This window comes from Ochotona curzoniae, unplaced genomic scaffold (genome assembly GCF_017591425.1).
Source record: "Ochotona curzoniae isolate NIBS_2020 unplaced genomic scaffold, NIBS_Ocur_1.0 contig_4754, whole genome shotgun sequence".
NCBI lineage: Eukaryota > Metazoa > Chordata > Mammalia > Lagomorpha > Ochotonidae > Ochotona > Ochotona curzoniae.
Genome location: NW_024466378.1, coordinates 1,233,783 through 1,247,986, shown reverse-complemented (window position 1 = coordinate 1,247,986; position 14,204 = coordinate 1,233,783). Strand labels below are relative to the sequence as shown.

General features: G+C 42.2%; 1 protein-coding gene across 12 annotated transcripts in view; it reads left to right on the top strand.

Annotated features, from left to right (window-relative positions):
- DCAF6 (DDB1 and CUL4 associated factor 6) overlaps nt 1-10,849 on the top strand; it is a 110,807-nt gene extending 99,958 nt beyond the window's left edge. For all 12 annotated transcript variants that reach the window (XM_040987549.1, XM_040987547.1, XM_040987559.1 and 9 more), the window contains 4 exons: nt 1,063-1,219; nt 1,772-1,860; nt 4,441-4,546; nt 10,376-10,849. In XM_040987549.1, the coding sequence (XP_040843483.1) occupies nt 1,063-1,219; nt 1,772-1,860; nt 4,441-4,546; nt 10,376-10,437 (414 nt within the window). In that variant the 3' untranslated portion in view covers nt 10,438-10,849. The remainder of the gene's footprint in view (nt 1-1,062; nt 1,220-1,771; nt 1,861-4,440; nt 4,547-10,375) is intronic.
- Nucleotides 10,850-14,204: the final 3,355 nt, after the last annotated feature.

The following is a 14,204-nucleotide window of genomic DNA, read 5'->3' as shown; positions in this document are numbered from 1 at the left end:
GTAACTGAAGTCTTGTCACCGTGTGGAGGGTTTAGATTGAGTCCATGACTCCGAGCTTTGGCCCAGCCCACTCTCTGCTCTTGGTGGGCATAGGGGAAATGAACAAGCAGAGAAGAGTTCTGGGTTTTTGGATGAAAATCATTAATTGAAAGGATAAATGAAAAGAAGAAAGAAGTGAACATAATAGTAATTCTCAGAAATAAAACCAGCTCTACTAGAGTAGCACCTGCAGATAAAATGATGTAAAGCATCCAGAAATGAGATATGAAGGGATTTTTTATGGTTAATTCATTTAAAGTTGTCATCATAGCTATTCCAGTATACCACATTCCTTTGTCTGATTTCTTCCTAAAAGCAAATACATTTATATCTTTCCTCCTCAAGTGTGCAAGTTTCTAGCAGCTAATAAAAAATTACTATTTTTTTGTACTTTTATCAACAGATACAAGATAATTCCTTTTTTGTGTGAAATATTTTATTGTCTTAAAAACTAAAATGACACAAATTTTGGAAGGTTCAGTAACATGTATATCGTAACATGTGCATGTGTGTGTAAATATATTTGAAAGGTTCAGTAATGTGTATATTGTAACGTGTGTGTGTGTGAATATATATATATACTTTTTCTCTCTGTGTATATATATATATATATGTAGTAACATGTATGTGTATATATTTTTTTCCAGAATCCAGAAGCCCATCCATCTATTTATAGCTTATAAATTAGTGGGCTCTGCATTGTGGCATAAAGGGTCGAACCACTGCCTGTGATGCTGGCAGTTCCTATCATTTATTAATAAGTACCTGCTAAATGCTAGGTGCTCTGTTGGGCTGTAAATGTAGTATTTAGTGGAGTAAGGTCCCTGTCCTCCTAGGGGACTTTTCATTATGGCCAGCACTTTATCCTGTCACGATATTACAATAGTAGAAAAGAACATCTCTCTTTAATTTTCAGTTTTTTTTTAAGGCAGTTTGTTTTTAAGTGTAGGAATAGCAGACATCTTTGTCTTACTAACTTGGAGTTGTATTTTCATTTATTTTTCCTTTTTTAAACCTGCTTAGATAAAAGAAGCCAATTTCTGGGGTGCTAACTTTGTAATGAGTGGTTCTGACTGCGGCCACATCTTCATCTGGGATCGGCACACCGCCGAGCACTTGATGCTTCTGGAAGCCGACAATCACGTGGTGAACTGCCTGCAGCCCCATCCCTTCGACCCAAGTGAGAAGACCTTTCAGAGAATCAGAGGGGCACCAGCTCCAAAGTTTCCCTAGTCGTTAATATTATAAAAATGCTCCAGATTTTCTTTCTAGAGTCAGTTATAGCTCTAAAAATCAGAAACACCTAATATGCGCCATTGACAGAAAGTATATAGAAACAGTTCAGACATTTCTGCTTATAAGTTTTATCAGCTGTGAGAAGTTTAGCAGGACAGAACTTTGCAATGCTTTGCCTCCAGGCCTTTTTAGCACTCATGTTTCTGAATCGGTTTCCCAGAGCAGAGGAACACTGGCTCACTCTTGCCTTGTTTGAAATGTCCTATGTACCTCATAAGAAAGCAAGAAATAAGACAAAAACTTCCACATGGTTTTAAAATTGAATTCTATGATGATGTTTAGAAAATCTTTAATAGTATTACCGATTAATAGATAAATGGATAAATACAATTTCCATACAAGCTCTGGGTGTGTATGTACATGCATAATACATGTTTTCTTGTATTAGGGACATTTTCCCAAGCTTTATGTTAATGCGCACACATTTTGTTTCTAGTTCTAGCCTCATCTGGCATAGATTATGATATAAAGATCTGGTCACCACTGGAAGAGTCAAGGATTTTTAACCGAAAACTTGCTGATGAAGTAAGATTTTTATTATACTTATCACAGACCACATTTCATTTTCTTCCTAAAATACCTTTCTCAGAGTAACCAAAGAAGGTTATTATTGGATGCTAACAGGGAGTACATTTATGCAGCTAAGGTCAACCTTTAAGACAGAAAAGTTAAGATAAAAATATGCCTGTAACGCTAGAGAGAGAAAACCAGCATAGTAGCTTGCCAATTACAATATTGATTATTAGAAATATAAGCGTATACATATTGTAGTTTGGAAAATAGGTTTAATTATTTGTGCTTATTATAATAAAGAGGAGGAAAAACTCCTGTGCTTGCAGGAAAACCATTTTACTATGAATATATCCCCCATAACTACAGTCATACTCAGAACCATCATAGAATTTTTTTTTTTAAGATTTATTTTATTTTTATTGGAAAGGCGGATATACAGAGAGGAGAGACAGAGAGGAAGATCTTCCATCCGATGATTCACTCCCCAAGTGAGCGCAACGGCAGATGCTATGCCGATCCAAAGCCAGGAGCCTCTTCCGGGTCTCCCGCAGGGGTGCAGGGTCCCAAAGCTTTGGACCGTCCTTGACTGCTTTCCCGGGCCACAGGCAGGGAGCTGGAAGGGAAGCGGGGCTGCGGGGATTAGAACCGGCGCCCATATGGGATCCCGGGCATGCAAGGCGAGGAGGACCTTATCCATTGCGCCATCGCGCCAGGCCCATAGAATCTTTTTTATTAATACATTTTGAGATTTCCTTAGCTTCTTATCAAAGCAATTTCTAAACTGTGTTCTGTGAAACTCTGGATTTCTTACAAAATTCAGGGGAAAAAGGGAAATGATAAAATGTTGGATTCTGGGCCTTTCATCCCCAACTTCAAGCAGGGTTTCTATTTTTGTGTTTCCATATAAGATTTCTTAAGAAAATTGAGGTCCGTTGCTAAAAATACTAGTTGTAAAATGACTACTATAGGCCAAGGTTGGTGTCTCATAGGGTGGTTCCTGCATACATTTTCCTTAAATAATAGACATTTGTTAAACTTGATGGGGAGTGGACATGTTGCCTAGTGTTGAACACACCCATGTCCCACGTTGGAGCATCTGTGTTTGATTTCAGCTTCCTGGCTCCTGATTTCAGCTTCCTGACAGTACAGACCCGGAAGATTGTGATAGTACAGCATTTAATAGTGTAGGGAAAGAGCTCTCTAAGGCTCTTAGAGAAAAAAGCATGGACATCAGGTGAATTCCAGGAAATTCCACCCCTCCCGTCAATCTCATTGCTGACCCCTTCTACACTCTTGGGCACACGTGGGAAACGCAGTGCCAGTATGACCCGTAGTGCCTGCCCTGAGGGCCAGTAAGGGGGCAGGGAGACAAAATGCAAAAGAGACCCAGCCTTGCTGGGTGAGTAGACTTGCAGCTCTGGGAACTCTTGTGCTTTTGGGAAACTTCTGTTGCTTATGTCAACTAAATTCACTTTCCCTTTTGTACTCTAAAACTTTTTTCTTTATTTCCGTTCTGAGCAACAATTCCATGGACCAGGAAAAACAGCTTCCCAACCAGGATGTGACAACAGGTTTCCTGTCACCATGTTGGAGACCTAGATGCTGCATTTCTGGCTCCAGCTTTGACCCCAGATGGGGCCCTGGTGGGCATCTGGGAAGAAAACCAAAAAACAGGAGCTTTCACTCTGACTCTTAAATAAATAACTCATGCTAGGTTCAAAAAGATACAGCTTTAGGGTTTATAATCTAATTGGAAAGACAGTCACATAAACAAGCAAATGGAATTTAATGAGATTAGTGTCAGGAAAATATGCATATTGTTCAGAAAGCCCATACAAAACGAACAACTGTGTTTCTAAGGCATTAAATGCGATGGGCAAGTCTTCACAGAGGAAATAAAAATTGGACTGAAGTTTGAGTAATTCCTCAGACAAGGAGCAAAGGAACATTTGAGACAAAAGGATCGGCATATGTCAAGTTGCATGGTAATTTGTGTGTTCAAAAGCAGCTCGGTTGTAATAAAAAGGTAGATGGGGCAATGTTATAAAGATCCTTATGGGGCAACCTAGTGAGTTAGGATTTATTATTACGTCATTGGGAAACCCGTTGGTTAGGTTAGCATTTTTCTCATGTGTTCCCTTCATCTCCCTGGTTGCTTTTCTGCCGTCTTTTGTCTTTGGCTCATTACTACCCATTAGATCTAGGTGTTCATGAATATTCATTTAGTCCTATTCTTGAAACTTCACACTTAATTCATTGCCAGATCCGCTTGTCCCAAAGTGTGGTTTTCAAGACAACTTTGCTTCAAAGTAGCATCTTCTCAAGGGAAGCAAGTGATAATAGTTCGGCATTATTGTATCACTAAACACGCTGTAGAGGAAAATAGTAGGCCAATATAGCATGGACTGCTCTGATAAACTACTGTAGTAAAACAATAATAATAATAATAAATAAAACAACTACAGGTATCATATGTAAAGAAAACATAATTCATCTCAAACTTGCCAATTTTTTTAACTGCTTTCCTAACCCTCAAGGGATATATACAGTTAGTCTTTGCTCTCTAACCTGATTGTTTAACTTGCTTTATAGGTTATAACTCGAAATGAACTCATGCTGGAAGAGACTAGAAATACCATTACAGTTCCAGCCTCTTTCATGTTGAGAATGTTGGCTTCGCTGAACCACATCCGAGCCGGTAAGAACTCCTACCATGCTTGTAAAACCATTACTCCATGTGAGAAATATGTAGGTATTTAAAATGTACTTTAAAGGTTTCTACACTAACTTTAGTCACAAAGTGAAGCTAGCTTATCTTCTGACTAGCATTTCTCTGAACACTTCATGAAAGGTATTGAAAAATATTCATGATGAAAAGAATGAGTCACGGGAATGCTTTCACCAGTTGTTCTTTGCTTCTGAGTGCAGAGCCATACCCAGTGAAGAACACTTACCTAGTACTTGGTCAAAACCAGGCATAGCCTGGGCAAAAACAAGTGTAATGTGCATAGGAAATAGAAAGAATATATTACATACTTTCTCCAAATATGCATGTGTGTAGAGGTGTTTCCTTTGCTTTTAGGGTGATAAGCTGTGCAAGTTCAGTTCCACAGATGCACAGAGAGGCATGGATTACAATTCATCTTCAAGAAAGATTTCAACTGTCCGCATTCAAACAATAGAAAAGGTCTCATGTTCACTATGGACAACATCATTTTATCAAACAAGAAGTGTTTTTCAAACTTCACAAATCTCATAAATAGGAATTCTTTGTATTTTGGATATTATTTACTAACAGTATCACTGTAGAGGACTTATCTAACGGGCCTTATCATTTCAGACTTATCCTAATTTAGAACCAACCCTTACAGAGTAGATTATTTAGAATAACTTACCCAGGTCTTGCAGTTGATGAATGTTAAAGAACTTACTTGTTTTTGACCAGTAATATTCATGTGCACAAATCATTCAGGTTGGTAATATGACACGGAAACCTTCAGGTAATCTGATGTTAGATTGCTTTTCTGCTTCATTTACACCCTGTCCTCTCCAACTGCTCTACCCTTTCTGGCTGCCTTTGAATTTTGGAGACACACCAAGTACCCACTCCCCGTCAGAGTTTTAAATTTGTGTAGCTCCTTCATCTTGCCTTTTCATTAAGCTAACTTATACCTACCCTGCAAGTCGATATCACTTCCTCTGAGAGGATGAGAAATGGAAAGACAAATGTTCCTTGCAAAATAAGCTGCATGTACCGTTTCAAAGTCCCATGTGTTTGTAAGTAAAAAGAGGAAGAGTAGGACCCTGCGTAGTAGCCTAGTGGCTCAAGTCTTTGCCTTGCATACGCGGGGATCCTGTATGGGCACTGATCTAATCCCAGTGAGCCCGTTTCCCACCCCACTCCCTGCTTGTGGCCTGGGAAAGCAATCCAGGATGGTCCAAAGCCTCAGACTCCTGGCTTCAGAACGGCTCAGCTCCAGCCATTGCGGCCATTGGAGTGAACCAGTGGTTGGAGGATCTTTATGTCTCTGCTCCTCTCTGTCAGTGTGATCTGCCTTTCTAATAAAAATAAACCTTTAAAAAAAATTTTCTCACTATAATAGCTTATGATCTGTTTTCTTCACAAACACTGAATAACCCTTAAAATTCATCCATTTGTATTTCAGAAATAGGAGGAAGCATTATTTTTTAAATAATATTACTTATTTTTTAATTGGAAAGATATACATACAGAGAGGAGAGACAGAGAGGAAGATGTTCCATCCAATGATTCACTCCCCAAGTGGCTGCAGTGGCCTGAACTGCGCCGATCTGAGGCCAGGAACCTGAAACCTCCTCCAGGTCTCTCAATCGGATGCAGCATCCCAAGGCTTTGGGCATCCTTGACTGCTTTCCCAGGCCACAAGCAGGGAGCTGGATGGGAAGCGGGGTTCCCGGGATTAGAACCAGAGCCCATGTGGGATCCCGGAGGATCCAAGGTGAGGACATTAGCCACTAGGCCACAGCACTGGGTCCTGGAGGAAGCCTAATTAATAATTTATGGTAGATGTCTTTTTCTTGAATTTTTCTATAGAAAATTATTTCTCCTTCCAGTGTGTAAGAATCTGTTTTACCATGATAAATGGTTTATTAGCAAATAGTGTCATCTTGTTTTAGGATCCACTAACATTTTGTAGTATAAGAATTTCTCTTCCATTTCTTTTTGCCAACAAAAATGCACGATTTCTGGTGGACTTAGTTCATCTTCCTGCTGCTTTTAGGCAGAAGGCAAGACATAGCAAGGTTCCCCAAGAGTTTGTCTTTCTGCTACTTTTAGCCTTAAGACAGCCTGGATATCTGACAGATTACTCAGTCAACCACTGCTTTCTTCCAAGTACAATAATGCATTCATATTCAGAAGGGTTGGGGTGAACTTGACCAAATAAAGAAGCACAGGTGCACAAGATACCTCCGGCCACGTGCCATCTCAGAGGTTTCTGGGAAGCCATGGAGTGAATGACAGACGCATCCTTCTGCTAGAACTCTGTTAGTGAAAAGCCTACTCCAGGTCACCTCTGGGGATTTGATTTTCTTTTATTTGTTTGAAAGAACACACACTTCCACCTGTTGGTTCACTCCCAGGTGGTTGCAGAGGTGGTCTGGGGCTGCCCAAAGCCAGGGCCCAGGACTCTGTCCTGATCTGCTGTATGGGTGCAGGGACCCATATTACTTGGTCCACCTGAGCCGTTGCTCTGATGTGGGGAGCCTACATCATAAAGGCTCCTCTCCACCCCACCCCACTCCACCCCATTTTTTTACATGATCAACTTCCGGGGTTCTAGAACAATAGTTAAGCCACTGCTTGCAATGCTAACATCTCCTATGGGGAGCCTCTCCTTTCCTTTCATTCACTCTGTTCATTAACTTTTCCTTTCCTCAATAGTGTAACACTCGTTTTGTTTGTTTCCTTATTACATATTAGAGGGAAAGATGCTTTGTCTGTTTTCCTGCTCCTGAAAGTAAGCTAGTTTGTCTTATTCACAGCTATGTCTTTAACCCTTTGCACAGAGCCTAACACGTAAAGTTTGCTCAGTAAATTTTAAATAAATGGGTAAATGCATGCACTTTGAGCTAACAATGAGTTTTGTTTATTTTTTTCCTTAAGAAAATAAATATTGTGTAGTGTAAAGCCTGGAAATTGAAATGGTATCTTTTTGCAATACAGGCTTCCTTTGGGGAATTTGTTTTTATTATCTCATTTGCTTCCCCCGCCCCAAAGAAACTTAATATCCCGTCATATCATATCTTCCCCAGACAGATTAATCTCCTAGAGATTAGTGAAAGGAAGGGACAGAGAATGAAAGGAACCTTTCCACAGGTGAGGATCTTCTCTGCAGAGGGGTCAGCTGCTCTGCAGGGACACAGAGGCAGTTCGCACTTCCGATTTTCCTTTCCAAGGTCCTGCAGACCTCCTTGAGCTGTGATTGGCAGCCAAGTGTTGAACTGCTGCACGGTTTCCTGCTTCGCTAGCATTCTGTGAACACAGCGTTCACTGTATCTTAGAAATTGAATTTACATTCTGAGGAAGATTGCTCTCTGGCAGTTAAAGGACTTGGATTTGAGCACAGAACAGCTATTGTGCCCTCGTGGGTGCATGAGCGGCTGTCAGCTCTTTTGTGTCTGTCCTAGGAACTTTGGCCTCACCCTGTCTCCTTGTGGCATGTTTTGCACTACAAATTGTGTCCTCTATGCTAGACTTCCTGATTTGAAAACCTTTAACAGTTGTTACCTGTATTTCCCCTCTGCGTTTATACTATAATAACAACAACAACAAATAGAGTCACCGCCTGCCTACTAAAATGGGCTGGTTTCTACTTCCTCGTGTTCTGCTGGTATGATAGAATAGGTTTCTTAAGTATAGTCCTATCCAGGATCCCATTCATGATGTGTATTTAAGTGGAACAGCAAGAAGGTATTTCACCCATAATAATACAGTGTTGAAGCAGGGTCTCTCCCACAGTGGGTTAAGCTGACACTTGGGATAGCCAAAGACCATATTGGATTTTTGGTTTGAGCCCAAACTACTCCTGCTCTTACCCCCTGCTAATCCATCCTGGGTGGCAGCAGATGGTGACTCCAGTGGATGGGTCCCTGCCACCTGGAAGGCCTGTCATGGTGTTCCTGCCTCCCAGCTTTGGCGTGGCTCTGTCCTGGCTGCTGCAGGCCTCTGAGGACTGAACCAGCAGATAGAGGCTAACTCTCTTGCTGTCTCTTTTCCCTTCTTACCCTCCCAACCCTCTCCACCTCTTCCTTCCCTGTCTCCCTCCCTCCCACCTGTTACTCTGCCTTTCAAGTAGATGAGAATAAACATTAAAATAAACAAGACATAGCTACAGTAAGGCCAAAAAGGAAATTGAAGAGATATTATGCTTTCTTCTGCATACTGACATCCCTGTGGTAGCTCTTTATTAGAGATTCTTCCACTGTGTTTAGATTCCTTTGTGATTTGTGAAAGTCTATTCGAATGTTATTTTCATTTATCTTATAAATGCATTATGAGTACATACATAATAATAGCTAAAACTGTGTAATTACAGCAATAAATCTTACACATTGCCTGACTTTTCTGATATTGGAAGTGGCATCTGCAGAGAGGAGCATTAATTTAATTCACTTGGATAATTAAGCATAGAATCCATTTTGTGTATTCTTGGTGCTATTAACGCTAGGATACAGCGGGAGTATTTTAGTCTCTTTACATAATAAGTTAGACTTCAGTATTGGTATTGAAAGTGCTATAAATTATTTCTAAGCCTAATATCTCTATTACTTCGGGCCAATGTCTCTGTAGCAGAAATACCCTAGTTTCCATTCGAGTAGTAGTAGTGATTCTATGCTGTTGCCTTGCTCATATGCCCTCATGTAGTATATCTTTCCTTTTTTTAAGATTTATTTTATTTTTATTGAAAGTCAGATATACAGAGAGGAGAGACACACAGGAAGATATTCCGTCCAATGGTTCACTCCACAAGTGGCCACAATGACTGGAATCGCACCGATCTGAAGCCAGGAGCCTGAAACCTTCTCTGGGTCTCCCACTCGGGTGCAGCATCCCAAGGCTTTGGGCTGTCCTGACTGCTTTCTCAGGCCACAAGCAGGGAGCTGGATGGGAAGCCGGGTTGCTGGGATTAGAACCAGCGCCTGTATGGGATCTCGACACCTGCAAAGCAAGGACTCTAGCTGCTAGGCTGTCATGCTGACCTTTCTAAAGTTCATATTCAGCATTCCTTCATTGCTCACCCTGTACTAAGCTCAGAGAAGAGAAGCATCAAACAGAATCCTGCCCTCCAGCAGCTTCCAGTCTGGTCTGCATAGAGACATGCATTCAGCTGTCACTGCAGTTAGCATTCATCATTTCGCAGTTGCATAAGATCTTTGGAATGCGGAGGAGAAAATTTCATGAAGGAGATAGTGATTGTATTGAGCAGAACCTCTGTAGTTAGGAACTTTGCAGAAGTGTCCCAGGCAGAAGAAGGAAAGATGAACCATGGAAGCTTGAGAGAACCTGTATGCTCCCGTACCAGTCTGTAATTATGTGTATTCAACCTGATACTCTTCGAGGACAGCTACTTAATCCCAAGAGACTTTTGCCAGCATATTTACATAGTCCTCCAGAGTGCGGTCCTGCATTCTCACACAGCCTTCCCCTCCTGGCATAGCCCCCGGTACACCCCCTTTGCCGCTGCTGTTGACAGTGCACATAGCGGGGCCTTCCTGGGGCAGTTCTTGAATATTCTTATGTTTTAAAATTACTTACACACTTCAAGCCAACAATGCTGTGTTCTTATTCTTTTTTTAATTTAAGCGCAATAACAACAACAAAAGAAAAAGTTTGCCTACCTGTAGTAGTATACTGATTTTTACCCATGGATGCATTGAATTTTAAGTACTTTAATAAGTTTTAAATAAAAGGCATTGGTAACCATTTGTAACGCTGTAGGTATTTCTTTTTCTGACTTTCCTCCCTGCTTGTCTGTTTGAACCCCAGACCGGCTGGAAGGTGACAGATCAGAAGGCTCCGGCCAGGAGAATGAGACCGAGGAGGAGTGACGGACGCCTCTCCGGGCAAGCACTGAGACGTTCTGAAATTTGTATAAGACAATTGATTATATATATTTTTTTCCTTACAGAACTTTAGTGCAATTTTAAGGCTATGATTTTTTTGGAATTTTTCCCCTTTTTGGGGATAATCTAACATTGGTTTGGAATGAGTGTGTGCATGAATTTTGTGGAGAGTATGTTGAACAAAACTAGCAAAATGTTTTTAAAACCTTTTGCGGGTATGAAAAGTGCTAGAAAAATGCGAAGTGCAATATTCCCCCTAACCTTCAGATGTGGGAGCTTGGATCAATGTTGAAGTGTAATTTTCATTATAGTGAAAATGTTGGTTCAAATAAATTTCTACACTTGCCATTTGCATGTTTGTGACTTTCTGATTAAAGAAGATGGTTGTTTTAAGATATCCTAAGTTTGACTTTTCATTTAATACCTTGGTTTAGTTTTATTGCAGTTGCTCAGATGGCTGCAGCCACTAGGCCTGGGCCAGTCCCAGTCCAGGAGCCAAGAAATGAGCCTCGGTTTCCCACGTGAGAAGCAGAGACAACCTCTTAACCAGCAGGCCAGATGCCGCCCCGCCTTACTGCTGCGTTGCACGTTTTCCCAGCCTTTTCTGGAATGTGAGAGGCCTTGTTTCGTTCTTTCTAGATTTAATAACCTTATCTGTTTGGACTTCTGTGTGACACAATCACATAGAAGAGCTGCTTTCATTTTTCTTTCCAAAGTTTATCCTTACCTGTAGTGATTTTTCCTGATTATTGGTCCTAATCTCTCGGGTGTGGGAGTTGGTCGTGAAGCAGAAAGCGGTGACAAGCCTCACCTGTTAGCATGGACTGGTTCTGGAGACACTGGTCTCTGGGCTAGTTCTCTCTCAATTCCATATTTCACAACCAGGTACAGACCACCGACAGTCTTCTGTGAAGATTCCTGGACATGCTTAGCTCTAGTGTTTGCTTCCAATGAAGCCATCTGCACCTAGAAATGTGTTGCTTCAAAGTGAGGCTTAAACTACGCCAACAAGCCTAATCCTGCAGCGTCACTCCAAACGTTCGTGGTGCTGATGTCTTTACATCAGTCTGATCACATGCTTAGATCTCTTCATCCCATTCATAAAATAAGTAAAGTATCTTCTCAGTGCCTGCCAAATTATTCTCTATTCATATACTTTTTTTTTTTTCTTTACAAGAAGGTTTACTTGAAATGCAGAGTTATGGAGTGAGAGAGAGACAAATGGCCTGAGTGGCCAAAGCTGGGCCAGACTGCAGCCGAGAGCCTGGAACTCTGAATCTGCCACCTAGGTTAGGGGACCAAGGACTCAAGCCATCTCCCCTGTGTCCTCAGGCTCATCGGCAGCAAGCTGGATCAAAAGCAGGGCAGCCAGAACTCGTGCCAGTGGTTCCATGGGTGCTGGTGTCACAGGCGGCAGCCTAATCCACTGTGCCAAAACACCAATCGCTATTTATGTATTTTTGTGATATCTCTTTTCATCATCCAAATGAGCATAGTACACATCCCTGGCTTTTTTTTTTTTTTTTTCCTCTTTCTCTCCAAAGTCTCTTTTAGAAGCCAGATCTGCCAGGTGGAAAAGAGACAATTAGTTCACTGCCTTGGAAGCGTGATACTTTGAGAGCAGAAAACAAGTTGCTGTGCCCGGCGCTGAGTGTTCCAAAGAATAGTTTCAAAGGCACTTGTCACCCTGCCACCATCCCTCTTCCCTCTTTCATATACTCTCGCTCGTGTACGTGCTCATGTATACTCACACATTCGTACACTTGACATTGCAGATGTCTGAGAAGGCACATTGATTCTGAAATGCATTTGAGTTTACAGTCACTGAGTACCTGGGAACTGTCCTGCTTGGGGACATCAGCTAGTGACCCTGGGGACTTCTTTGTGACCTTTAGTCCAGCCAGGACTCATCTTCACTCAACTAGTGAACTAGTATGGTCTTATTAGCAAGTAGTTAAATGTTCCTCTTTCTGTCCAGAAGCTAAATGTCCTGGAGAGAGGGGCTAATTTAGCTATTGAGAATGAGGCCTAACGTGTCTCGAGCTGGGCCGCCGACAGTCTCAGGGTGGCGAGCAGGGCTCTCTGTCCCCCTGGAAGGCCGCAGACCCAGGGACACTGCCGCTTGGAAGAGCAGTCAGGGTTTTGAACAGAGGGTAATCACTCTTCAGTTGGCAGGTGCACCTGGCTCAGCAAGTCAGTCAGTTGGGTTTCAGCATCTGGCCCTTGCCAGGGGTGAGCGGACATGGAAATCCACGTTAGAAAATGAGGTGAGTGGCTATGGGGATAGACACCGAGCTTTAAGCAAACAGCTGCTGCGTGATGGCTGCACAGCACAAGGAACCATTATTGGTTCGCTGCTCATGCCCTCAAATCTCAGGATTTCTCTTGGCTCCTCTTTAAAGGGGTGATTGCATTTACCCTTGCTGTGTCACATGGGCTGTATCAGAACCAAAGCCCAAAATGTGATGCTGTGATAAAACAGTGCAGATAGGCCAGAGACAGGTGGTGGCAAGCTGACAAGATGAAGCTACTGGAGGACTCGGTGGAGTCAGGAGAGGTAAGAGAAGAAGCAGAAGTGGCATTGTCCACAGCGCCACAGCTCTTGATAGAGCAGGGAACGGGAGGTGTGAACTCTTATGTTCTGCTTATTTTGCTGTGAACCCAAAGCTGCTCTCAAAAAATAAGGTGTATTTCTGGGGCTAGTGCAATGGCGTAACAGGTTAATCTTCCTCAGGTGGGTCCAGCATCCTGTACGGGCACTGATGTAAGTCCAGCAGATTCACTTCTAATCCAGCTTATTGCTAATGGCCTGGGAAAACAGCAAAGAATGGCCCAAGGCCTTGGGCCCCTGCACCCACATGGGAGACTTGGAAGAAGTTCCTGACACCTGATCAGCTCAGTTCTAGCTGTTACAGCCCTTTGGAGAGCCAACCAGCTGGTAGAAGAACTGTCTAGCTCCCACCTTCCAGTAAAATAAATCTTAAAAACAATACAAAACTGTACTTCAAGGTATAAACCAGGATCTCGGTCAGAACTACAGTTATTAAAAAAAAATAATAAGGTATATTCCAAAGTATTTTTAAAGTATAGCCCCTACCAGTGGTGATTTTGCAGAGAAATTTTGGTGTTGAGTATTATTTATTAGGTGGGCAAGCCAGAAAGGCAGCAAAGGCAGAAACTACTCCACAGAAGAGTGACCGTGTCCCAGCCACTTCGAGTCCACAGGGGAGGACCCAGAAAGTTGGGTCACTAGTGCTCACACACACCCCCTTGGGACAAGAGGAGAGACCTTCCGTGGTGCTGCAGGGCGGGTCAGGCATGGCCAGGGGACTTGGTCCTGAGCTTGTCCCGAGCCGCCAAAGAACGACGTGCCAGTCATCCTCTTTGGCTTTATTAGAAGATGGAAAACCAGGATCAATAAATGCATGGAGAGATACAACATTCATGCAGTCTTCTTTAAAGACTGAGTTTAGAGTATTTTTGGACATGGTAAGAAGTAGGGCATTTCGCAACACTCCGTGAATTTAACAGCCTTGGAGGAATTTCAGAAAAATACGTGGATAATTGAAGTCCAGTGACTTTGGTATGCCCCTCCTCCAACTCAGCCTGTCTCCACTGGAGAAAAAAAGGGGGAAGAGACACCCCAAAAAGCCCACAGTCCCCAAGTCCAAATACAGTCACAATTTCCACAGCGATACACATCCTAAAACCATATTGAATCAGGCAAACAAAACTATTCCACACACTTGGCA